At 34.4% G+C, this 26,273-nt stretch overlaps 4 protein-coding genes across 6 annotated transcripts; 2 read left to right on the top strand and 2 right to left on the bottom strand.

Moving 5' to 3' along the window:
* On the bottom strand, positions 1-4,940 carry LOC111403130 (aspartic proteinase-like protein 2). Its single transcript, XM_023031526.1, has 10 exons — positions 4,567-4,940; positions 4,009-4,138; positions 3,653-3,903; positions 2,967-3,194; positions 2,320-2,482; positions 1,768-1,841; positions 1,556-1,652; positions 1,319-1,385; positions 471-542; positions 1-319 (listed from the first exon to the last, which is right to left on the bottom strand). The coding sequence occupies exons 1-10, from the start codon at positions 4,800-4,802 to the stop codon at positions 168-170; spliced, it is 1,470 nt and encodes a 489-aa protein (XP_022887294.1). The 5' UTR covers positions 4,803-4,940; the 3' UTR covers positions 1-167.
* Positions 4,941-5,016: 76 nt separating this feature from the next.
* On the top strand, positions 5,017-7,459 carry LOC111403131 (dnaJ homolog subfamily C member 28). Its single transcript, XM_023031527.1, has 3 exons — positions 5,017-5,388; positions 6,174-6,504; positions 7,138-7,459. The coding sequence occupies exons 1-3, from the start codon at positions 5,141-5,143 to the stop codon at positions 7,240-7,242; spliced, it is 684 nt and encodes a 227-aa protein (XP_022887295.1). The 5' UTR covers positions 5,017-5,140; the 3' UTR covers positions 7,243-7,459.
* Positions 7,460-7,857: 398 nt separating this feature from the next.
* LOC111403129 (vacuolar protein-sorting-associated protein 37 homolog 1-like) lies at positions 7,858-15,498 on the bottom strand. Of its 2 annotated transcripts, none has more exons than XM_023031525.1 (7): positions 15,338-15,498; positions 12,642-12,866; positions 11,105-11,192; positions 9,468-9,507; positions 9,343-9,389; positions 9,130-9,250; positions 7,858-8,294 (listed from the first exon to the last, which is right to left on the bottom strand). In XM_023031525.1, exons 1-7 carry the CDS (start codon positions 15,352-15,354, stop codon positions 8,131-8,133), a joined length of 702 nt encoding a protein of 233 aa, XP_022887293.1. In that variant the 5' UTR covers positions 15,355-15,498; the 3' UTR covers positions 7,858-8,130. The 2 variants fall into 2 exon arrangements, with proteins under 2 accessions (XP_022887293.1, XP_022887292.1); XM_023031524.1 differs by lacking the exon at positions 15,338-15,498 and adding an exon at positions 14,371-14,530.
* A 7,065-nt stretch (positions 15,499-22,563) lies between these two features.
* On the top strand, positions 22,564-24,371 carry LOC111403128. Of its 2 annotated transcripts, XM_023031523.1 has the most exons (4): positions 22,564-22,729; positions 22,868-23,052; positions 23,167-23,382; positions 23,954-24,371. In XM_023031523.1, the coding sequence occupies exons 2-4, from the start codon at positions 22,879-22,881 to the stop codon at positions 24,191-24,193; spliced, it is 630 nt and encodes a 209-aa protein (XP_022887291.1). In that variant the 5' UTR covers positions 22,564-22,729; positions 22,868-22,878; the 3' UTR covers positions 24,194-24,371. The 2 variants fall into 2 exon arrangements, with proteins under 2 accessions (XP_022887291.1, XP_022887290.1); XM_023031522.1 differs by lacking the exon at positions 22,564-22,729 and having other exon boundaries at positions 22,763-23,052.
* Positions 24,372-26,273: the final 1,902 nt, after the last annotated feature.

Raw genomic sequence — 26,273 nt, 5'->3', positions numbered from 1 at the left:
TGGATAAGAACCAAGAAACATTTAACATCAGAAAATATATGGTCTATGGAACGAGAATAAGGCTAATTGCCTGCCAGTTGGTATAAATAAAAATCAGCGAAGTAAATAATCGACAAAATAATGGGGATACACTAGTGGAAAGAATGGGGATGCACTGGAAAAATGATTTACAAAAAGAGAAAGCTGACCACCATCGATATATACAGTAGCAGCGAAATATTGATATTAGGTCTTAGCTCGAAGAGCACACAGCTTGATGATCTCCTCACATGCAGCTGTCCAGCATCAACAAATTCATCCTTACCTAAAGTTAGCGAACCTGAATAATGGACATCAATAAATTGAAGAGTCGAATCAGAGTTTGTGATCGATAGCGAGGAGACTTCAACCTTGTTTAACAATATTCTTAATAATGATGAAACAACTTAAATGGAATAGGTGTAACTTTAAATGGAATAGGTGTAACTTACAATCATAATCAGCCCATCCTATTCTTTGATGAACCAAGTCATATATGAAGATTTTATCTTTGAGAACAAGATCTGAAGACAAGAAAGTAAAAATGAGTTTTGGAGTCTCTCCAACACAAATGCTCAAAAACACTCGCAAAAAATAAAAATTGAAATGAAAGTTGGAGCGTGTTCATGCCGCAGGATAAAAAAAGTAAAAAAAGGTGACTGGACTCTCTTGCAAAACCTTTTGCATTTGAATAACCAAACTGCCAGCACCATCAATTATATTCGTACCCCACGAGGGCAAGATCAATATGAGTAAGCCCCACGGGGCGTGAATAAACAAAGTGTTGCCAGATATAAAATCAACTACCACCATTTGAAGCATTTCCTGCCTAAATTTCAGCAACATTATGAGGGCATTGGCAGGCACCCGACCATGATCTTCTGCTTTCAATATTCCATTACATGGCTGAATGTGTGGGTGTATAAAGTGAGCTTAGGATAACATTATGCCTTTGGCTTAAAAAATTGTTTGCTCTCTGTTATTTAGGAAAAAAGCTAACAGATGAATTGATCATTTTTGAGCTCGTTTGTTTTAATTGCTTAAAATGTGATGGAAATTGTATTTATGGTTCGGATTTTTCATTTTACTTAGATTCATTATGGGGATTTTAAAGCTTGATTCACATTGATCTTTCTGTATTAAGAGTACATATACAAGCATAACACCTTAAACCAGAATAGAGCGCCAAGACGCTTGAGTAATGGAAGCATAGGGACTTGAAAAATATTATCGATACTCTTAAACATAATTCTGGCAGATTATTGTCCTTCAATATAAGTATCTTAGTTCAGCAACTAACCTCCTAAAATTGTAATGCCCTGATTCTGAACTTTGACAAAACCAATGCACCAGATTGCGGCACCATCCTGCAAAATGATTATAAACCACATATCTACTTAAGATCAGAGAAAAAGAACTTAAAACAGATGATGTTGATTGTATGATCCAACCTCAAATTTCAAGAATGGAAATAACATTTTTCACTTAGCAATTGGGAAGTAAATGATTAAGATGTAGAGACAAGTTTAATACTCACACCAAATCCCATATTTACAAGGTAGTCTGCTGGTCTTAATGCCATGGATGCACCACCAGCAAAATTTAAGGCAACAGGAGGAAATTCCTCAGCTATGCTGTGTAGAAACAGAAGGAAATCTTGCTCAATTGCCGAAAGAATTCAAGTCCAACAATCACTTGCAATGAAAAGTTTGTCGCCTAAATAATTACACAGTGATTAATGAAATGAACCTGGTGGTCACTAGATAGCACTGGTTTCCTTCAGAAATGAATGGACTGACCGATTGAGAAACAGCAGCCGTTATCTGCAGAGTTCATATGCAAAGAGACCTCAGGAAGAGAATGCAACATACTTTATCATTTAGGAAGGGGATTAATTTGAGTGCTATGTTACCATCTGCAACAAGATCATCTGTCCCCAGATACGCAAGAAACTTCCACTAGATTCAATTAATTGTTCCAAGAGATCCAAATAGGACAAGTTTAGTGATTGTATCGCCTCCCAACTTAGCCTAAAGGAAAAACTAAGTTTCTATGGAGTGTGCTGACTGCCAGAGTAATTATGCAATGACAGACTGGTATTCTAGTTCCAGAAATTTCAGTTCATTAGTTAATTTCAATCCACTATCTCCTACGCTCAGGTCAGCAACAGAATTAAGTATAACTTAAAAAACATTGCGCAAGGTACCATCCAAAACAATTGGTAGGTCAATGAACAAATTTCCTCATGCCTTGTGACTTCTGTAAATCCTGAAAAAGTGGGGACAAAAATGAAAAACTTACGGCAGCAACAAAAGGATCAAAAGCTTCTTCTGCAAGGTATGCCAAAGTTGTTCCAGAATCAACAACTGTTCCTTGGTTGCTTGATGTTGCAAACACTGCAGAATCAATAGGCAACAGTTGCCCATTGACAGCAATGCTCTGCAGATATAAATTATAATGAGGCCTGAAATGCCAGAGAAAAGAATTTTAAAAAATGGCAATTCACCATGTAGTATCTCCAAATTTCTTAACTTTTTCTCTGAGCAGGTCAATGAAAACCATAGCAAGTGGGAAAATCATTTCAATCTTTGTTAACTAGACAGATCTGAAGTAACTGCTAATATGCATACATGTTTACATGACTTGATTCTCACAGAAAGTTTTGGGATATGTAATACAGCCATACTCTCTGATGAAGGTTAAACAATATTTCCCACATCAGCACTTTCCATGAACATGGTATCAATATTGTCCAAAAAGATGGCAGTGACCTTGCCTGGATTATGTGATAGATAAATAAAAATTTGAGGCAGCAAGATCCATTATAATTTAGAGAGAGAAAACGTTCAAGGTAAAAGAAAATCATACTGTGATACTCTATATATGCACCTTTTCAATTAAGAATCACCAACAAAAGAAAATATTTCCACTCTGTGAAAAATACGTACTGTGAAGGAATGAGGGGACTATAAACGATGCTTGTGTCCAAAATTTCACCTAGAACTAGGATACCTCCACCCTCGCCCTCCCCTTTCAAGCAATGGGAAAATACTTTAGGAGTGATTCCAAGCGACGACAATTGGGATATTACTGAAAGACCCTGCTGGCCAAATCCAAATATTCCATCAATCGCTTTATCTGATGCAATCAAGTCCCCAGACTGAGAGGTGCTGCACCTGTTTCCACATCAGAGTCAAATAAATGCTTCAACCAACACAAACATTTCTGTGGTCACAAAGCTTCTGTAATGGAACCACAAGAAAGGAAAATTGAGAGGCTGAAGAAGACGCAAAACTTAACATACGTCAAGCCCAAAATCTCACGTCTGACAATTATAATTCTTTCTTACCAGTTACCTAAAAAACTCCATATATAAACTGAAACTTCCTTGCCTTTTCTTTTATGCCCTAGCAACAAACTTCATAGGTAATAATTCCATTCAACTATCAAGTTTTCTGTGGAATTGCTAATGTGAACCACTTCTACTTTTGGTATTATAATATTGTGTTTTGATAGAATCCTCTCACTCTGAAGTCCATCTTTTATTACTTGACATAACCAATTCATACCAAATTGCATATTCCCATACAACTAGAATGCACAATCATATAGGAAGTCATAATAAAATTCTCACCCAAAAACAATAGGAGCTGAAGAATTGGCAATCAATGAGGCACCCAAAATTGTGTCAAAATAAAGCACGTCTGACAGATAAAAACCAGATGTACCACTTCCATCCTCATATTGAAATGAGTAACTACATTGGTTGCTTTGTGTAGAGCATTCAGCATTTGCAGTTTGAACTATAGCAGCACATCGATTGTCAGAGCAGGAAATAGGGGAAGCGGTTGATGAGCTATCAGCATCAAAGACAGTGAGTTCAATCTGCAAACACATCCCAATACCAGTACAAGCAATTCAAGAACCATCAAACTCGAGCAATAAAAAGAAAGGGGGGGGTGGGGGGGGGGATAAAGAGCAGAAATTTACTCCAAGTCCACTTGTCTTGGGGCAATTATTACAGGAACTGCATGCAACCCACAATATATCGCTACCAGTATCAACTTGCACACTGAATTCTCTTGGTGGAGATCCCAATTTAACTTTGGTATAATAAAGTCTGCAAGCAATAGAGAATATTCAATCAAAATAGAAAATATCAGTCAACAACCCAATACTATAACATTACATATTAAAAAACAGTAAACTGAAATCAAGACAAAAGAGAGAGTCCAAGTTGAAACAGAGTCGACAATAGTTATTTGTACTTAAGGAGACGACAATCAGTATCTATTTTGAACAATCGAAAATTTACGATATAATGCCCATAAATTGTATAATACACTAGATTTCTAGAAACTACATGACGAAAGAAATCTAAAAATCAGAACAACAAAATCCAAATTAAGCAACATTTGGATATCAAAATATCTTCATGGGAAATTACAAAATAACTTCAAGTAGTAAACATAATTTTCCAGCCTTTTCAAGTATAAAAAATTAATTTAAATTGCACGAATTTTCAGAGTCTGGTAGAATCTGATTTACCCAGCATTAGAAGGATCAGAGGTTCCGAAGACCGAAAAATTAACGATGCCTCCGGCGAAGCTCTGTAACATTCGAGCATGCCTCACTCGGTCCCGAGCCTTTAGCGCCTCCAGCTCCACTATCTGGTTTACCGGGAACGCCCTCTGCAAATTCATCACTTTTTGAACTCCTCCGATGCCACTCGCTGCCGAGCCCACCAACACGACAACCAGCAATAAAACCCCCCCTCCAGCCATTACCGGCGATTCAAAACCCGAACTCTAATATATATACTTCGTGTAATGTATAAAGTATGTACTCTCTTGTGAATGTATGTATATGATTTTTGGTTTTGTTTCTCCTTTTTTTTCTTCATACTAGATAAAAAGTAGAATAACATTAGAAAATAAAGAATATACAGTTAAAAATTATGATTAATAAAATAAGTAAATTTAAAAATAAGTGAAACCAATTTGGTGCTACTTCCCTAAATTTCCATGTCACTTACGTCATAATAGTCAGTCTTCTAAAACAGCACCGCCATAATCCCAGCCCCTTTAACTTGAATGGGTCAAACGACCCAACTTCCATAGCCATGTCTGCTTTCTTCGCAAGAAGGAAAGCGATCATTTCTTCATCTGCACCGTTCATTCAAAAATCAAAGGCAACGGAAACCTTCTCCATCTTTCGCCCTAGTTTGTCCAGATGGGCCTCTTCGTCATCATCATCTTCTTCTTCGGCGAAGCCCAAAAAAGTGACGACCGACCGTCTCTCCGGCGTAATTGACACCGTCAACGACAGTAAGCTCCCTCCCGAACTCCGTGGCCAACGCAATAACGTCAGGTGAATCTTTGCAGATAGTATTTACTACTATAAGCAATAAGTAATTTTTTTTTCCCTCGTTATTTTTGGGATGTTGGAATGATGTTTGTGAATTGTGAAAGAAGATTTACTTACATAAAGAGGTTTAATTTTTGAAGCATGTTTCACGTCTTGGAATTGGGGGCTTCTCATTGAAATTAGAAACGATCCTGTTCGAAATTGAACAGCTTCCTTTTTTCTCTTTTTTTCGAAATTTCAGTTAAGGTGCGGATTCTAGGGGACAAATGCAGCTTAAGAGTGTCAAAATCCATTTAACTAAATCACTATGCAATCAATGACTTGAGCAATTAGTGTTATTTATCTCGCCGAGACTTTGATGGATGCCAAGGTTCACTCTAGCAATGTGTGCGCATTTTTCATTAGCGGTTCCAAACTCCTCGTCGTTCTCATTCACTCTATAATGTATTTGAACGTATATGATTTTCTCTTCTCCCATGTGACAATACACATCCAAATTACGCAAGGAATCCCCATTTGAATGTGCCTGAAAATTTGTATTTATTGTAAATGTTAATCGTCCTCTTGTTACTCAGACTAGCTGTTCTAGATATTTGTGTTCTCCAGAAATAATCTATTGGCCTTTCGATTTTCTTTTATTGTTTTGAGCTAAAATTACCAGAATTTGAAGTATCCCTTGTTAGTTTAGAAAGTAGCTTGGCTTCAATGACCAGGAACAACTTGGAATGCAATCTAAATTTTTGTTTGTTACCTAATGTGTTGGATTATGATCTTAACTTTGGTGTTAGGACTGAAACTGACATTGTAAATGTTGTCGAGAGACGTGTGTGGAATGCCATGGAAGAAGGTCAATTCGAGAATTTGCCAGGCAAGGGAAAGCCCTTGGACCTGAGTATTAATCCTCATGTTGACCCAGCTGACGACACTTTGTATAGAATACTCAACAAAAATGGATTTGCTCCAGAGTGGGTTGAACTCAATAAGGAGATAAGGAATAATATTGCAGAGTGGCGTGTAGGCTTAAAGAAAGCCTGGAAACATAAAGGCAATCAAGATGATTCTAAATGGGATGAGTGTTCAGAGGCTCTAAAATTCCAGCTGCAGGGCATCAATGATAAGGTACTCTGATAATCCTTTTTTTACTTTTACTGGAGCATACACTTGTTGAAACATCTAGGTTGAATCGCATGCGATGCAATTGAACTGTGGAATCAGTTTATGCATCTGTGTCATCCATGTTAGAGAATTGTTATAACCTCTTTTACATTGGTTTAGATGAATGTGTTCTGAACATTTTCCAGGTGAAACGTTCAAACAATATGATCAGCAAACCTGAACAGGCACCCCTCCAATAGGGGGCCACCACATCGGCCCCCTGTTTTTTGGCTTGGCTTTGATCCTGGCCAACCAATAGGGTTCTAATATGATAAAGTAAATGTCAAAGCATTGTGTGATGCATCTGACATGCGAAATTGTCTTGTAAATTGGGGTTGTTGGAAACTGTATTTTATCATATATTAACAATTACAGTATAATTTCTGTAGCATGTTCCTATCATCCTATGTTAATTTTGTGTCAGTCTGTTATCTTATAGATAGCAGTTATGAAATGAATTGAGAGCATGGCCTTTGTACTGCATAAACTTTCTCCTCTTTTACCTAAAAAGATATAATAATTTATCCAATCCACAGCTTAATTGCTCGAATTTTTGTGTATTTCATTAACTTGGAGCATGCGTTACATTTCTTGTAGGTGTTCCGTTACAACCTCATTGTTCCCTTTGGCCGTCAGATGTTTGGACTAAAGTGGGAGAAAGAACTTGACCGCTTGAATGAGGAAAGTCAGATGGCAAAATGATCCAGGTTGCCTCCTTCACTTTTACCTCTTCAGAGAGGTGGAGGGGGGCATATTCTATAATTCCTCTGTTTTGTTAAATTGTTAAGCGTAAAACTTCAGACACCAACCTTTCATGTACTATATATATGGGATCTGCTAGGAATATTTTCTTGGAGTAATAAAATTATTGTGTACAATTAGCATTTTACCATGCGGGTGGAGAACCTTTACTGCTTAATGACATCTAGAAATCTGGAATTTTTGGCATCTTACTTTTTCCCTAGTGGCGTTGTTATGATGCAAAGATAACATAATGGAGTTGGAACAAAAAGGTTCATCTATCAAGAGTGGATTCGCAAGTACAATATTGCTGGTTTCAGTTGTAAGAATAACCCAGAAACTTGAATTTTATCGCATCCTGTACGTAAATTTCGTGTTTTCTTGCCAATTAAGACTCCGCAAGAGTTGTATTAATCTGAAGTGGAATGTTAGCAGCAGCTGCAATAAGTCTTCCGGTGTTCAAATAAATTCCTATTTTTAATTGACACGTTTTTCATATCGATTTGATGCCATAGTGTCGACTAAATTACACACACACACAAAAAAAAAAAAAAAAAGGAATTGAGAATTCACGTATATTGATAATGATCTTATGCGAGGCTAGATATATATTTTATGTACTATGGGAATCGTAAACTCATATTTGGATATCTATAATTACACTGTAATAGCAAATCGGTGACATGTTCCCTATAAGCCTGTAAAAACCATGTATACAGAATAAAGAACGAACTAACTACGCAAAAAAACACTTGAAATAACTTGGCAAAACTAAGACTAGCTTGCCTACCGTAACAATGTTTACCAGTTTAAGGGAAAGCAGCATCTAACATACTACAGCATCACTACTTAGTTTGTCATCGATGTTTTCGCAGCAAGATGGGTAAGTGCGTGCTTATGGTAAGTATAGTGCAACTTCTTGTATTTTGGTATGAAAGACGTAAGATCAATCTCCCTATCGAGAAGCTGCCTGTCGAGGGCCTCAGATACCACTTCTGTTTCATTCATTGCCTCTGAAATAATAACAAATTATATTAAAATTATCTAGTCTTAGTTCAAAGAAACCTTTCCGAGCAAATGACTAAGTAGTAACAAAAATATGATGAATAGCAGGTTTATGCATCTCAACTTTCCAGTAAAACCACCCAAGAGTTATAGCTGGAGGTTATGCAATCTAGATTTTACAAAGCAGGTCCGCTTCTGAAGAACTCATTTGGATAATTTATCAGAGAAAGGAGAATAATTTCAACAGAATTAAGCAAGGAATAGCTAGTACAGCCACTTGCACGAACATAGTATACCGATCAACGATTGATGAAGGAAAAATAATTAGTCGATGTACCTTTACAGTGGTAATAGATAGCAGGTTTTATGAAAGACTGATTGTCAGGTGAGATCATGAAAGGTTCCAGAATGTTTATGGAGATACTGTGTTCAATGGACTTCTTATATAAATGTTTTATTGTGCTTGAGTGGCTAACAGAAGGCTAGAGAAGGACTAATGAAAGTCAGTGGAGCATTTCAGAACTAGACAGGTGGTAAGATTTGCATCTTTGCTTATCTTAAACGGGAATACGAGTGAGCCTTGTATGTATGTGCAAAAAACAAATATCCCCAGCAATGGACAAATGATCGGGTGCCATGTCCGTGATCTCTATGATCTTTTTTGCTGCTTTTTAGCAGGAAGGAAAAAAAGTCGTTTTCATTAAATGCCAAAAGCAAATCAGTAATCTCAGCATGCAAAACTACTATATGGACGAAATTCCAAACTGAAAATGCAATTTAAACTAACATCATCACCTTATCATCAGAAAGCAGAGTTTAAGAAAATTCACACTTCTAATTTACCTTGAAGACGATGGAGGAAGGAAGATGGTGAATAAAATTTCAGTATCTCCTCTTTTTCTCTCTCTAAGTCGTGCAACTTTTCTTGGATAGTAGCCAGCTCAGTTGAGCGGATGATTTTGCACTGCACCCCCGCAAAAGAAGAGTGGAAGGTTTTAAAAATTTTGATAAGAGTTCAGGAATTAGGGAAAATTGAATGCTGATGAAGACTGTCACCTGATTCCTGAGCTCCATTATTCGTGGTTCTTTTTCCAGATTCGCTCCTACAAAATGTTATCATTCGTATTCAATATGCTACAGTTGTACGGAGAACTGGAAAATGACGTGAATTATAAACTTACTAGTAAGTTTCAGTGTCTCGTTCCGAAGTTCATCTCTCACCTATTAAGTAATTTAAAAATGGAGAATGTGTCAAGAGTAACGCAAAAATGAATTTAGGCAACCACTAACAGCATGGACTAATAAGAAATACACAACCAACGCAGGCAAACTTCTACCTCCGCCTCCACTCATGTCAACACATAAGCAAACAGGTACATGAGGTCCTTTAATGGATGAGAATCACGAAGTACCCATGTGTATTTAAAGCAATCCAAATTTAAAGCAAACAGGGACAAGAGGTCCATTAATGGATGTAAGTCCTACTGTTTTATTCTTCAGTAAGAACTAGAAACAATATTTTTTTCCCTGTACAAGGTACTTTAACATACATCTAACATGAAAAAAAGGCCAAATTCAATGAAGATCAATAATCGATGTGAAGACTTTCAGCTGACAAAGTTTCATCAGTATTTCCAAATTTTACACATATGATACATAATCTGTAACACTCCGAAAATTTTAGAATAAAAATATAGCATATAAAACAAATAAACTTTTATTCCAAAGTGTTTCGGTTTAATTCCGTTTAATGTTATATGTTTACGTGACGTTATTTTTATTTAATTTGGGGCGTTACATCATCAACTCTAGTTACACATCTTCGCCACCTTCTGAAGGAGCATATAATTTATTCATCAAAGAAAATATAAAGAAAAGTTCCTCATTTTATATCTCCTTCATATATTTACTAGATTCCACGACAATACCTTGCATCGCATACAAGCTGCAAACATGTGTGTCCCAGTGAATAAAAAACAGGAATTTCTTACTACTTAAAATTTTACTGAAAATTTAATTAATAATCAATATATTCAATTGGTTTAGCAGTTATTAGTTTAAGAAGTTCATTATTTAACTGATGAAATTAAAATGTATGATGGGATAAACTTATTAATATTATTTGTAGAAAAAAATATTTCAATTGTAGCATATATAATCATAGTTAATATACAGATTTATTTATCAATATCTATTTATATTCAGATTTAAATTTTCAATTTATTAATTTAAGTTCTTATTACTTAGCTAATGATTTTTAATTTTTTTGGCATAATATTATTAAGTTAGCGAAGATGTTTAAGTCATACTGGTCAAAAGATTTGAGTGGCTATCCCCAGTAAAATTAACTAAGCCCCTGTTTGGCTTCTATTTCTTAAAACTCAATTTTTTTTCCAAATTCATTGTCAACCTCACATTTTAGTAGATCATAACTTTTATCAACTTTTCTATCACATGTTTCACCAAATTTATCAAAATCTACTAAAAATCTTATTTTTATCCAAACCAAATAGAGGATAACTTTTTCTATTTATTAATAAGAAAAAAATAATAAATTATAAGGTTAGACAAATATGTCTGAAAGGCAAATTCATATATAAGTATGTTTGATTTGTTGTCAGCATATCATCAAACGGATTCGTCATACAATAAAATGAAAGTTATTTTGAGATAAGCTCGACTTAATTATAAACAAACACAATAATGCTCCTAGTTATTCAACACTATTTGTAGATCTTCATAGCCTCGAGCAAACAAGGTACAAAGAAACAATAGGGAAGTACAATTAGAGAATATAATTCCCACAAATGCAGCTCACCCTATTTTGAGTTTTGACAGGTTCAAGCAAATGAAAGAGGTTTTGATATGCATCCTTGTCAGACAAAAGCTTCCGAAGCTCATCAAGACTGATAATATCAAACAACAAACAAGATTGTGACAAAAACTACAATGTGTAAAATAGAAATTCAAGGGTTAACAGCATAGTTAATTACCAATCCCTAAATACCTATGTTAATTTATACCTTTGGCTTCATTTAATTCTTTTTCAGGTTTACTTTTTCTTTAGATGGGGGTGGGGGACAGTACATATGCATGTGATTTTCTTCTATAACTATATTAGAAATAATTGACTGCATATTCTAAATCACTGAAACAGAAGAAGGTTCAGTTTGTCGCTGGAGATTACGATATATTATCTCTTCTCATTGATGAATCCCTCCTTCTTTAACAGACCACACCAATCCCATTTGAGGGATTTTAGATGATTTATATCAGTATCTAAATTATCCCACAGTTCATAACATATGAGCAACCCCACCGTAGGAGTGCAAAGGTAATCATTTCGTTTCAAACCTCAGATGCTTGGACTCTTCATTTCGGCCGGAGTACCCGTGTCGACACGACACGACACGACACAGGTACCGGTACGGAATACGGGTCCGATTCTTCCAATTTCAATCGGACCCGGCAAAAAATCTTAAGAAAAATTGAAAATTTACCTTATTGGATGGAGATGGAAGGTATGTGTAAAGAAATAGCAGGTTAGCGCCCCGCCGCCGGCGATCTTTGGTCCAAAATCTGCTGGCTATCTTCCGGTGGAACCCTAGAATCGTTAAGGAGAAGAAGGAAGATGGAAGATGGGGAGACGGAGACAGGAATGAAAGAAGAGACTTGGGTTTAATTGGAGTTGGGCCATTTTGATTGGGGCTAATGATATGGAAGTGGGTTGGGTTAATAATATGGATGTGGATGGATTTAATTGAGGTTGGGCCATTTTTATTGGGCTAATAATATTGATATTGGATATACATGGATTTAATTGGAGTTTGGGAAATGGATATGAGTGGACTAATAATATAATTATTTTTACACCAATCATATTCTAGTTTAATAAAATATTCAAACAATAAAATTAATCATTTTTAAAAAAAAAAAATTTCAATTCATCATTTTTAACTAAAAAAATACGACAATATAAAAAAAAAATCTAAAAAACAAAATTGAAGTTTGAAAAACGTACCCACGTACCCGTGTCCTAAATTTGGACTCTTTTTAGCCATGTCCCCGTATCCCACATTTTAGAAAATAAAAGATCTCACGCTTTGATACATACCCGTACCCGATACCCGTACCCGAGTCCGAGCATCTTAGTTTCAAACATCCCAACTAATTTGAATGATTGAATGAAAATAGCATAACTCAAGGTACAAAATTTCAACAAGTGGCGAAAAAAGAGATGGAAATCTGTAAATTGAATATTAAGAAATAATTATATCATCATCTAGTTTTATGATAAAACCAAAGTTGTGAAAATAAAAAGGTAAATGGTTTGAAATGGGATAGCAAGACTTTACCTTTTATCTTTTAACTGAGCGATGATACCTGCAGCCTCTGCAGGAGAAACATTTGAAAAAGAGTTTGATCGATCTGGGGGCCTAGATACACTGAAGTTGCTGGAAGAGGTGACACTGGATGTTGGGGGACGTGAAGAACTGGTTGAACTGACAACAGATGGTGGATACCACGAATCTGTAGAAATTTCTTGTGGATGTGGCTGAGCTTGTTGCTCCTGAGAACCCCTGTGGATAAATGCAATTAAAGCACTATAACATGCACATAATCTGAAGCTTATGTGTCTTAGATATGAGAACAACGCTAACATCAGCATATTTCATTCACTTTCCTTATAAAACAGGAAGCATGTATATTTCTTAGTAAAAATAAATAATAATAATAATAATATAAAAGAATGAATGAATGAACGAATCACAACAAGATGAAATGCACGGGAACGAATACTGTGGCAAAATTGAACAAAGACTTTCCCATGACTCTTCCAAATGAGGCCAATGATGATTAACAAACCAGTCCACCATCCATTATCTGAAGGCACCATGTTATATAATCTCCACTATAGTCAATTTCATTTTTCAGGCATAATTAACCAGATCATAACAAACTCAACAAAACATTTACCACCCAAGACTACCTGCAGTGCTCTAATCAGACCAACTGTTACATCATAACACGCTACATTTTGAAGCATGCTTCTGAAGTGGCCCGTTTCCATAATCTTGCAAACAGGTTAGTTTCAAAATTGCAATCATATGCTTCCACTCCTCCAAAATAAGTCACTCAAACATAGTCCCACGCCGATGATTTGGAGGGTAGAATAAAGATCTAAAACGGACTATGCATGCCTTGCTATTCTATCACACAACCTTACTAGTAATCTAATAAAAGAAGAGTATTTTATGTTGGATACCAAGGAATTCATATTAATTGAATTGAATTGTACAAAACATTTGCTCCTGATTTATACACGGAAGTTAAGCAAAAAAAAAAAATCTGTACAGCATATTAAAGAAACAAAACAATAGACTGCAGCTATCTATTTCCCTGTAGTCCCCATCATAGACTTCATTATGGTAAGTCTGTTTTATTTTTCTTGTACACCAGAGCCTTGTTTATACAAAGCTAAGTCAAAACTGACATATGGAAATTGCATCTACACAACCTGATTTTCTTCAGAATTTTCTCGATATCATCATAATCCATCAAGATTAAAATCAAAATCTGTCTGTCCTAGGTTTTAGAATTGATCAGAAAAGGAATGACAGAACCAACTATCCGGGACAGACCTAAAGGGCACAAACTGATCATAGAGCTTGGATATGGTCTCCGCTTGGAGATCCATGGATCACAACCGGTATCTCCCCAGAAATTGGGTTTCTAACCCACATCCCTAAGATTGTTAATTAAACTAATACTTAGAGAAATCAAATGAATATACAAATAATAGAACACCTGCGGTTGACAAGAAAGATGATGCACGTCCAACTCAGAGAGTGCAGATTTTTTGTTAATTGAAAGAAAAGGTCAAATAATGAACTTGTAATCCACGAATTCTATAAGCACCAAATTTCAATAAATAATCGACAAGTAATTGATAGATAAGAAAAGAAAAACAATCAAGAATCAGTCTTTTCTTCAAAAAATATATAAAAAATTGAACATCAGAAGCTCATTAGAGAATAATCAAACTTAAAACAAGAAAAATTAAAAATTGAGAGGAAATGTTACCAGAAGGACTTGAACATGACTTTGAAGACGTATTGTTCGTTGATCGTTTAATTAATTGATCAATCAAGGAGAGAATCGAAACCTATAGAGAGATTCACTGAAACGCTATTCCTTTTCATTTTTTGTTTTGTAATGTTGGTAAGGGTTGCGATTAATTGTTCCAAAGGTCAATGAAGATTCATGTCGGCCTTTTCACTTTAAAATATTGATTTTTGGCCATTGAATTTTAAAAAATATCGAATTTGATCACTGAATTTAGGTCCATATCTTTGATTGGTCACTTTAGTTTAAAATATCGAATTTTAATCACTAAATTTAGATCAATATTTTCGATTGCTTACTGAGCCTTGTTTATACAAAGCTAAGTCAAAACTGACATATGGAAATTGCATCTACACAACCTGATTTTCTTCAGAATTTTCTCGATATCATCATAATCCATCAAGATTAAAATCAAAATCTGTCTGTCCTAGGTTTTAGAATTGATCAGAAAAGGAATGACAGAACCAACTATCCGGGACAGACCTAAAGGGCACAAACTGATCATAGAGCTTGGATATGGTCTCCGCTTGGAGATCCATGGATCACAACCGGTATCTCCCCAGAAATTGGGTTTCTAACCCACATCCCTAAGATTGTTAATTAAACTAATACTTAGAGAAATCAAATGAATATACAAATAATAGAACACCTGCGGTTGACAAGAAAGATGATGCACGTCCAACTCAGAGAGTGCAGATTTTTTGTTAATTGAAAGAAAAGGTCAAATAATGAACTTGTAATCCACGAATTCTATAAGCACCAAATTTCAATAAATAATCGACAAGTAATTGATAGATAAGAAAAGAAAAACAATCAAGAATCAGTCTTTTCTTCAAAAAATATATAAAAAATTGAACATCAGAAGCTCATTAGAGAATAATCAAACTTAAAACAAGAAAAATTAAAAATTGAGAGGAAATGTTACCAGAAGGACTTGAACATGACTTTGAAGACGTATTGTTCGTTGATCGTTTAATTAATTGATCAATCAAGGAGAGAATCGAAACCTATAGAGAGATTCACTGAAACGCTATTCCTTTTCATTTTTTGTTTTGTAATGTTGGTAAGGGTTGCGATTAATTGTTCCAAAGGTCAATGAAGATTCATGTCGGCCTTTTCACTTTAAAATATTGATTTTTGGCCATTGAATTTTAAAAAATATCGAATTTGATCACTGAATTTAGGTCCATATCTTTGATTGGTCACTTTAGTTTAAAATATCGAATTTTAATCACTAAATTTAGATCAATATTTTCGATTGCTTACTGAACTTAGGTTAATGTCTTAAATTGCTTACTGAAGTTTAAAATGTCGAGTTTTGATCGCTGAACTTTGAAATATGTTGTACGTTACTAACTAGTATAATTATTGAATTTTGAAAAATATCGAATTTACAGTGAATAATGTTCAACATTTTTCAAATATCGGTTGTCAAAACTCAACATTTTAAATTTCAATGAGTAATCGAAGATATTGACCTAAGTTCAATGATCAAAATTCGATATTTTAAAGTTCAGTGGCCAATCAAAAATATGAACCTAATTTCACTGATCATTAGAACAATTAACTCAAGTTGGCCTTGCTTTTTCTCTTGCGCGTGCGTGGCGCGTTATCATTGGTGAATAACTGCATTACCATTGCAAAGAAGAAATGCAGAGGAATTTCACTGCGAGCCTTTTTTATTTTCTTTTAATATACACATTTAGAACCAGTTTAAACTCCATTTTTTGTCTAAAAATTTATTTTGACATAATATTTTTATGGAGAATGTGTGGTCAAAAAATTAGAATTTTTTTTAGATTTATATATAATATTATCTTATTAAAGAATAAGTAGTTAAAAATAAGTGAAAGAAAATATATTTTGAAAATAACATGAATCAAACAAAGACTTTTGTACGGAACTCACAATTTTTTTTTGTTTTCTCGGTAATTTGTAGACATAATATTTTTTATTTTCTTTTAAATTATATTTTTAGAATTTGCATGTGAATTCATCATTTTTTAAGTAATTTATTAAAAAAAATTACTGTAAATAATCTCTTACAAAAATCTTTCCATACTGTATCTTACAGTATAAAGCACAAAACAAATTTTGTCAAAAAATTATGAGTTTAAAATTAAAAATATTTTAATAAATCAAAATATTCATTTTTTAAATAGCAAATCACACCCCTTTCATTAAAATATCCAACACTCTACATACAATTTTTAATTAGAATATTATATCCATGTTTGGTTCAGCTAAAAATCATAATTTTATTATATTTTGATAAAAATTGATGAAATGTGATTGAATATTGGTAAAATTTATTATTCTCACTAAAGATGTGATTAAAAATAACTTTAATTTAATTTTCTTTGAACTTTTAGGTAGGGGTGGGCGCGGGTCGGTTTGGTTCGGTTCTCTTTAGAACAGAACCGAACCAAACTTTTAGGGTATCTAGTAAATGGAACCGTTCAGGTTCGGTTCCATTCGATTCGATTTTGTTCGGTTCTGTACTATAATTAAATTTTTTAACATTTATAACAACGTTATATAAATACGACTAATGATACATTCAATGATTTTGGAATGTCAGAGACTAGTAAACTACCTTGTTCAAATGATCGCTACGATCAAAGTTTCGGTCGGCGAAAGTCACGGCTTCGATCGGAGGTCAGAGTGTCGGCCGACGATTATATAGGTTTTGGAATATTAGCGAGGCTGCGAGAGTGAGTGCGAGAGTCGAGACAACGTTATGCACTTTATTGTAGGTGTTTAGGGTTATTTAGTGGATTTGATCTTGTTTGGCTAAGAAATGAAACAATGAAATGGGTAATTGGGCCAAAAATTAAAAAATTAGAAATGAAACAAATTATTGGGCCAAAAATTTGGATCAAGAAGTCATTAATTTGTTAATTTGTTTAGAAAAAATTAAAATTAAAATAATTTGATTTACTTAATATAAAAAAAAAATTAGAAAGATTCGGTTCTTATTCGATTTTTCGGTTCTTGGTCTAGAACCGAGAATCAAACCGTACCCGTCGGTTCTCAATTCAGATACCCGTTCGGGTATTTAATTTGACAAGAACCGTCGGATTCGGATCGGTTCGGTTCGGGAGATTTGCCCAGCTTTTAGGGTACACCAAGGGCTACATGTTAATATTTTATAAGAAATATCAGCAGCATTTCACGTCAAGTACCCTCTTTGATGCAAACTAGAATATTTATTTTTGTACAGAACCTAATAAAATGTCAAATTTGTGTCCCTACGATGTTCCAAAAATATGGGATGTCTGTCTATGAACCCACGGTACATGATGCATTCAAAGTGCACATGATGCCTGCCAACCACTTGATTAATCTGATTGATTATACAATACTGTGAGCTTAACTAGGGTTAAGATAACATGAGGTCAATAACTTAAGACTAAAGTTTGCCAGCCTTGCTCCTGCTCCTTGTTAAACACGCAACAATGTTATATATATATCGATTCTTGATCTATTTGGTTGAGTGTCCGAGTCGATATCTAATTAAAAGTCCAATCAACTCAACAATATCCGATTTTGAAACTCTAATCCCTCGAAGAATCCAACTATGCATGTTATATTAGATTTTATTCTTAGAGAGAACCAATTACTTCTCAAAGTCAAATTATATGTGATTGGTTCGACTTCAAACTTCGACCGAGAATCACTTTCATCTTGCACTTATACGCGGAATTGATTACATCTTTATGACAGAAATCAAACTATAATCGGTTCGAATCATAGTTTTTTATATGACTGTCCGATTCTTAGTTATTTCAACATAGTATCATATTTTTTAATTAAATTTGTCCTGTAGAATCATCACGCGAAGGAAAGAATTCTTGAACATAATTAAGCTCTAAAATTGTGTAACCCTAAATGGTCCCTTCTGCTTCTTTACTTAGTTTTGGTATAAGTTTTCGAATCTGACCATTTTAAGCCATGGGTTGCATATGTTTCACGTTAACCATCCTACACCTGCATTTCTTTAGCTTCTTTTTCCTTATATCAAGGAAAGATTGTACTTTTTGTTAAGAATTTACGCAAACTCACCAATTTTTAAGGTTTTATTTCATCTTAAATTGTTCTACTTAGAGCACGTTTGACAAAACTTAAAAACTTTACTTACAAGTAACAAGAAATTATAAAATAAAAAATTAATAATTTTACTTAAACGTAAAAAAGAAAAAAAAATGTATTATCTGAACTTTTAGAATTGATCTCTTGCATCTAGTGAGCATGATAATAAATTCTCACTGTTGACTTAGTAAGAAAACGTTAGTTATGATTCTCTAAATATATGATCGTTTTAGTCTTTTAGAGAACCATCAGTAAGGTTATCTTGTCACGTCAATAGTAATAAGTTTTTATTCAGTGTAAAAGATATGAGGACCATCTAAAATTTAGGGATAAATAAATAACTCTACTTTTTCCTTTTTTGGGTTTCACCGAACACCATCTAACAAGATGTTGAGAAGCAATCCTTATTTGGCTCTGTTTGAGCCCATTTTTTGAGAGTAGATTTTGTAAAATGAATTTTATTTATATTTTTTTTATTTTTTATTTTTTTTAAAGAATATGGGGTTAAAATGTAGAATAAAATTTTGTGTATTACGTATAAAATTATTTAAGCGGAAGACTGTGTGATTAAAAATAAATGTGAAGAAAAATGAATTTTTGGAGAACATTACTTAAATACGAGCTTCATGATAAACACTTTAGAAAAGAGGCATTTGTTGACCTTCTGCATTTGATTAGTACTCACTCGGTAAAAATGCGTGAGTAATAGCTCCATGTAAGATTTATACATGAAATGTACACTCTTACTTAATATTGGATTGTTGTTCCAATAAGAGTGTCAATGACTGCAACTATACTTAACCCATTAACCCATTCGCAATTGCAATTTGAGATCTTCGGGCACAATAAATATCCCACAATTTAAGTAGATGCGCTAAATGTAGAAATATCCTTGGACAATTTTTCACATTTAAAATTTGTATTAGATATGCTAATACAGCATTGCATCCATTTGGATCATCTTAAATTGTTCTACTTAGAGCACGTTTGACAAAACTTAAAAACTTTACTTACAAGTAACAAGAAATTATAAAATAAAAAATTAATAATTTTACTTAAACGTAAAAAAGAAAAAAAAATGTATTATCTGAACTTTTAGAATTGATCTCTTGCATCTAGTGAGCATGATAATAAATTCTCACTGTTGACTTAGTAAGAAAACGTTAGTTATGATTCTCTAAATATATGATCGTTTTAGTCTTTTAGAGAACCATCAGTAAGGTTATCTTGTCACGTCAATAGTAATAAGTTTTTATTCAGTGTAAAAGATATGAGGACCATCTAAAATTTAGGGATAAATAAATAACTCTACTTTTTCCTTTTTTGGGTTTCACCGAACACCATCTAACAAGATGTTGAGAAGCAATCCTTATTTGGCTCTGTTTGAGCCCATTTTTTGAGAGTAGATTTTGTAAAATGAATTTTATTTATATTTTTTTTATTTTTTATAAAGAATATGGGGTTAAAATGTAGAATAAAATTTTGTAGTTTACGTATAAAATTATTTAAGCGGAAGACTGTGTGATTAAAAATAAATGTGAAGAAAAATGAATTTTTGGAGAACATTACTTAAATACGAGCTTCATGATAAACACTTTAGAAAAGAGGCATTTGTTGACCTTCTGCATTTGATTAGTACTCACTCGGTAAAAATGCGTGAGTAATAGCTCCATGTAAGATTTATACATGAAATGTACACTCTTACTTAATATTGGATTGTTGTTCCAATAAGAGTGTCAATGACTGCAATTATACTTAACCCATTAACCCATTCGCAATTGCAATTTGAGATCTTCGGGCACAATAAATATCCCACAATTTAAGTAGATGCGCTAAATGTAGAAATATCCTTGGACAATTTTTCACATTTAAAATTTGTATTAGATATGCTAATACAGCATTGCATCCATTTGGAAATATTGGTTCAAACACTTCTCTCGATAGGTGTAGAGGCAACTCTACTATAGAACACTTAGCCAGATTGAAAAGCTACATCATCCATAACGGGATGCACATTATCGACGTAATAAGAGATGACATGTCATTGTATATTGGGAGTGTTAGGTCTAATATTGTAATTGGCGATTTTGTGAACAAAATGTTGAACATTGTTGTAAAAGTCAGGGACTTGCATTGCAATTGTGTATAGTTGGTTAGGCTAGGGTTTGCACTTGGAACAAGGTAGAAGACGTGCGGGGATTTCTCAAGCTGCTCGCCTGACCATCGCTCGACGGTAAAAAGCAGAGAGCTCATTGCTTGCTCTTCGTCCCCACGTCCCTTGCTTTTAGCCGACTTGTCAATCGAGCGACAGTGCTATGCTGTAGGTCGCGTTTTGGAGAATTTTACATGGCCTAAGACACATATTTACCCCCAAAGTATAATTACCAAAGTTTGGGACGTGAGAAATAGAGTTGCCACATTATTCTTTCATTGCATAACATCTACACATCTTTGATCAAGAGATCCAAGGCGAAAATCATTGGTAATTCACATCCATAACATCTTGTGATCCGACAACTAGGCTTTGGGAAAACATCAATCTTCATAACTCAAAACACTGTATTTCCTTGATCTGTTGAGAAAGAAATGAGAGAGGTGGATTGAAGTGTAATTACAAACACAAAAATAGGCGATTTTTAGTGTTCCACTTGAAGATACATTCAACATAAGATCAGGAGATTGTAAGAAATAGCAGATTGGGATGTAGGGAGTAGGAAGTAGATCAGGAAGTCGAACAGAAAGCTAGAGGTATCTACGGTATAAAATAATGAATTTGAGACCCGTTTATACCTAAAGGATGATACATCTCTGATTCTCTATTAATAGATAATATTATTCAAAAAAAATTCGCGTAAGCACTAACGATTTGCTTTGTAAACTACATAATATTTAACAAAAATGGAAATTCAAATCATGCTAATTTCATACTGATCCTAGATGGATATCCCCTCTCAAATGCAACAAAGGTCACCTATCTAGGATACTGATCCAAATTTACCATTAAATTGTTTTTAGTTTACATAATTTGAAATTTATTTTTAATCACATATTAATGAGATCAACAGCTTTTATCAATTTTTCAACCATGTTTCATCAACTTTTAAAAAGAATTGCTGAAAATTTAATTTTTAAACCAAATATGGAGTGTCCGCTTTGAAATCGCCATGGATTATCTTTCTAGATACGGTCGATGGTCCCAATTGTCCCCTTTAAGAATAAATATTGTGAACCCCAATGGTCATCACTAGGTTAACTCCAATTTGCACCAAACTTAATTATGCTGGCAGCATTGTGAATAGATATCAACTAAAACTCGTTCTTGTAATATAAACTAATATTCAAAATCTTAATTCCAATGTGGTATGCTATTCCCTTCTATTTTACCTCCAACGTTTTATATTTTACATTTTATTTTTTTTCCTCTTTTTCCCGACCTTCTCCCATCTTCTATTGTGTGTACCTCCTCCCTTACCCCGACAACATATCCTAACCTTGTTCCAACCCCCTCCCCTCGCAACTCGTGTTTTGAATCTTTCGATTGGGCCTCTTCCGATATCGATAACCGTTGTTCGATTTTTTATATTTTTTTCTTATAATTTATTTATTTATTATTCCTTTTATTTTAATTTAATTTTACATTGATTCACAGAAAAATTTAACTGACACATTTTAACGTCGAAAAAACCATATACACAGATTCAAACCCTGTATAATTGAAAAATGATAGGTCCAAATGGCACAAAAACATAAGTTGAAGTCCCAATTACAATACTGCGTAATAGACCGGGGGATCATCTTAGAACTATATTTTCGCTTAGAAACTTCCTCCTCGTTTCACATCAACGACGAAAAACACCACATCGCGGGACCCATTTCGTTAGCTATTAAGAAAGTAATGGATAACACTGCATAAGAAAAGCACATACGACATTCCGAACGTCGTCGTTTTGATTCAACCTAGAATTCTTTCATTAACGTAGCCTAGTGGCCGACCCTTACGTTATGGTCATGTAGAGACGCAAAGAAGATCCAAAAGTAAGCGTAACCCCCATTCCCACCCCACCCCACCCCGTTCAGATCCGACGGCTGATACTAATCTTGAGCCACCACCTTTGATCTCGACTGCTCATTAGTCATTAGTCAATTTTTGTTTATTAGGCCTTTGCCCCTACCTGCAAGTCTGGGTGTAGTTTTCTTGTTGAATTCTAAGTTGCTGCTTGTTTAGGTTAGCCCCCCTTCTCTCTCTCTCTCTGCAAATTTCTTCTCAGAATTCTTCTGCGGATTCTTCATTATCATTGAAGAATTCAATAATCATATAGCAAAATATTCATTAGTATATATATTTTGCATTGTTGGGTGAAAGTGAAGGGCAAAATGCTGGTCCCTCCATGGCTAGAACCACTGCTGAACACAGATTTCTTCACCGTCTGCCCGACTCACGGTGCGGCCGCAAGGAGTGAATGCAATATGTATTGCTTAGACTGTAATGTCGATGCATTTTGCTTCTACTGCCGTTCAACAAAACACAAAGATCATCGAGTCATTCAGGTATGGTTTTCTTTCTTCTTCCGATCTTCATACTACTCTTTAATCTTGTATTAAAAAGCATTAATTATCATAAATTACGTTACAAGAAATTTGACCATTCAATATTAAATGTAGATAAGGAGATCCTCATATCATGATGTGGTGAGGGTTTCGGAGATTGAAAAGGTATTGGACATTAGTGGAGTGCAAACATATGTGATTAACAGTGCAAGGGTTTTGTTTCTGAATGAAAGGCCTCAGCCTAAAACTGGCAAAGGAATTTCTCACATTTGTGAAATCTGTAGTAGGAGCCTCTTGGATACTTTTCGTTTCTGTTCTCTGGGATGTAAGGTTAGCAATTTGGATACTTTTCGTTTCTGTTCTCTGGGATGTAAGGTTAGCAATTTGGACCTCAATCACATTAGTCATATCATGTAGCCTGTCGATTGCCCAAAAACGCTTGGGGTGTGGACCGACAAGTATTTAAGGACTTAAGCGTGAGTTCTACCCAATGTGTGTGTAAAATGTTGTGTGAACCAACCAATAATCATCTTCTTCATATACTTAACCATATGATCACACCTTTCACGAGTTTTAGCCCCCGTTTGATTTAGAGAAAGATCAAATTTTTGGTAGATTCTGATAAAAATTAATGTAATGTATGGTTGAAAATTTGTAGATCTCATAAAATATGTGGTTAAAATTAATTATTCTTATACTTTAGTCTAAATCTTTAGTGAATCGAAGAGGGTTTAGTATACAATATTATTCATCTTTTGAATATTTAGTGTACATAATTATCATCAATATGCTGTTTTCCGTTATTTTTCCCATAAAAGTTTCCATACATATAAAAATGTGTTTAATTTCTTGAGTAGGTCACAAGTCAATTCTTTAGCATTTTTTATTTCGAAAAATTCAGCTTGTAGGAATAAAGAGAAATGGGGATGCAAACTTTGCCTTAGATGGTGGCAAGAATGATGCAGTATTACGAGAAAGAGATGAAGGGATATCGAGAAGAAGTGTAACGCCGTCGTCAAGTCAAGAAGAAGAATTTCGTGAAGGCTTACAACAAGGTATATGCCCACCCACGCTTCCTCCACCTCCTTCTAGTGCAAGAAGAAGAAAAGGCATTCCTCAAAGGGCTCCCTTCGGCTTTTAATCTATAAATTATTATTTAATTTGCTTTTAAAAGTACTTTATACAACTAATAATTTAGGGTCATTGTCCCAAAAATCTCTCATGTGGAAAGATCAATAATGAGGAATTGTTTTTGAAAGTTGCAAGGTGCATATGTAATTAAGAAATTTAAAGCAATTCTTCGTGGAGTTCGTTTTATAGTTTCCATGGGTCCACCATCTCACATGTGCCGTTTATGTAAAGAACAACAAATTTAATTACTTTAATACATGCAATGAGGCATTTATATCAACTTTCTAAAATTGTTATTTAGGGCCTGCCTGGGACCTATATAAGCAATTAATTGTCCATTAATCACTGCATAATGGGTCCCAGTTTGGCAACAAAATTTGATGAAGTTATAAATGAAATACCGAAAATGTCTAGTCTTGCATGCAAAATGAATTTATTCTAAGGGCAAAATCGTCATTTTGACATAAAATGGTCCAAAATTGCAGTTGCAATGTCTGAAATTTTGCAACAGCCATATTATCTTGGTGAAAAGCAACGATCCAAATTTTAGTTATCAACGGTCGAAATTGCAATTTTAAGTGCGCCCAAACAAGGGCTTAGTATGAAAAGCTCAATTAATTGGGATTCTTCCGTTTGTTAGGCATTGCTTGATTCAATTAACTATTAAAACTATATCAATCGTCAAGTAATGCGTGTTAGTATGTTGATCTCGTTTTCAAAATAGAGTAACGTGGACAATAAGTACCAAGCCCACTCGTATTTAAATAAGCAAATTTCAACATATAGGGATAGGAAGCTAGCTCGATAATACTCTGGGTTTTGATGTGAGAGAAGCATAATATTATGAGACAAATATGTTCGGACTCCGATAATATATTTCGAGAACGATCGCATAGCAACAATCAATCACCAACAATTCAATTAAAGTAATATATTCTAAACTCCAACAAACAAAAGTGTGGAATAAGCAAGTGAGAAGACAAAATGTAGCAGTTGCATTATTTTTCAATTACACAAAGAGGGGTATTTATAGTGTAACACATGGAATGGTATCCAATGGATGAATATACACGTGGCTTCATCTCCTGAACTGGAGCATCCAATCTTAGACATTAATTCAAACTTATCGGCTTGTGGTGCATTTAATGCTCCTACAGATGGAAGTCACCCTACAACTTAAACTGACAAGATTTTGATATTCCACTCGTCACAAATGATCCACCAATCACTGCAAAAGGATTATACATAAATTCATGATCTTCACGTATGGGTCATCACTTGAGCTTCGACTTTGATCTTTATTGAACTTCGTCACTTTGGCAAGGAGACTTCGGGGCTTTGTCATTGACAAGAAACTGCCTCGGTAATTACAGCTTTGACACTTCAAGTTGCAAACTCCAATAATCTACGTAGCCTCATCGCAAGGGCTTCAGGGGGTCGGTCATATGGAGCCTTCGTGGCAAAGTGTAATAGTCCCTCGAGCCCAGGTACGGTTATTTATATAATAAGTGGATTTCAGTATTAAGTAAAACATATTTTGGATCAGTTTTCCTGTCACGGTTAAAATTTTTACAAACACACGTATAATTTGGTTGCGACAAAAGAGTAGTTATCACGATAATGATATTTTTCTAGATAGTGTTAAGAAACTTTTAGTTCATTTTTAATTAATATAATGTGACAAAATTACATTAGAAAGTTGATTCGCTAAATACAAATTTTATATCTCAACTTGGTGAACAACTAAATTTTTTATCCATTTTAATGCTGTACATTTGAAATTTGATGGATAACGCATATCTGTTGTGTTGAATTTTCAACATAAAGATTATCATTTCGACTTAAAGAAAGCAATGTGGAATTTCTCAGACCAAGTCAAACTCTAAAAGTTGGCCGTCAAGTTGTGGTGACTGTTCAAGTTTTTTTTTCTTCGCAAGGATTTTCCAAAAAGCGGTAGGATAACTGAAAATCATAGTAACTCATGCGCGCGCGCGCACACACATATGTGTGTGTGTGTGAAAATAACGAAAATAAAATTTCATACGTTATGAACAAATTGTCATGAAGTAAAGAGTCATCTTCTTCAAACA

The sequence above is a fragment of the Olea europaea genome, chromosome 11, assembly GCF_002742605.1.
Source record: "Olea europaea var. sylvestris chromosome 11, O_europaea_v1, whole genome shotgun sequence".
Classification (NCBI taxonomy): domain Eukaryota; kingdom Viridiplantae; phylum Streptophyta; class Magnoliopsida; order Lamiales; family Oleaceae; genus Olea; species Olea europaea.
This window is presented reverse-complemented; position numbering and strand designations above follow the sequence as displayed.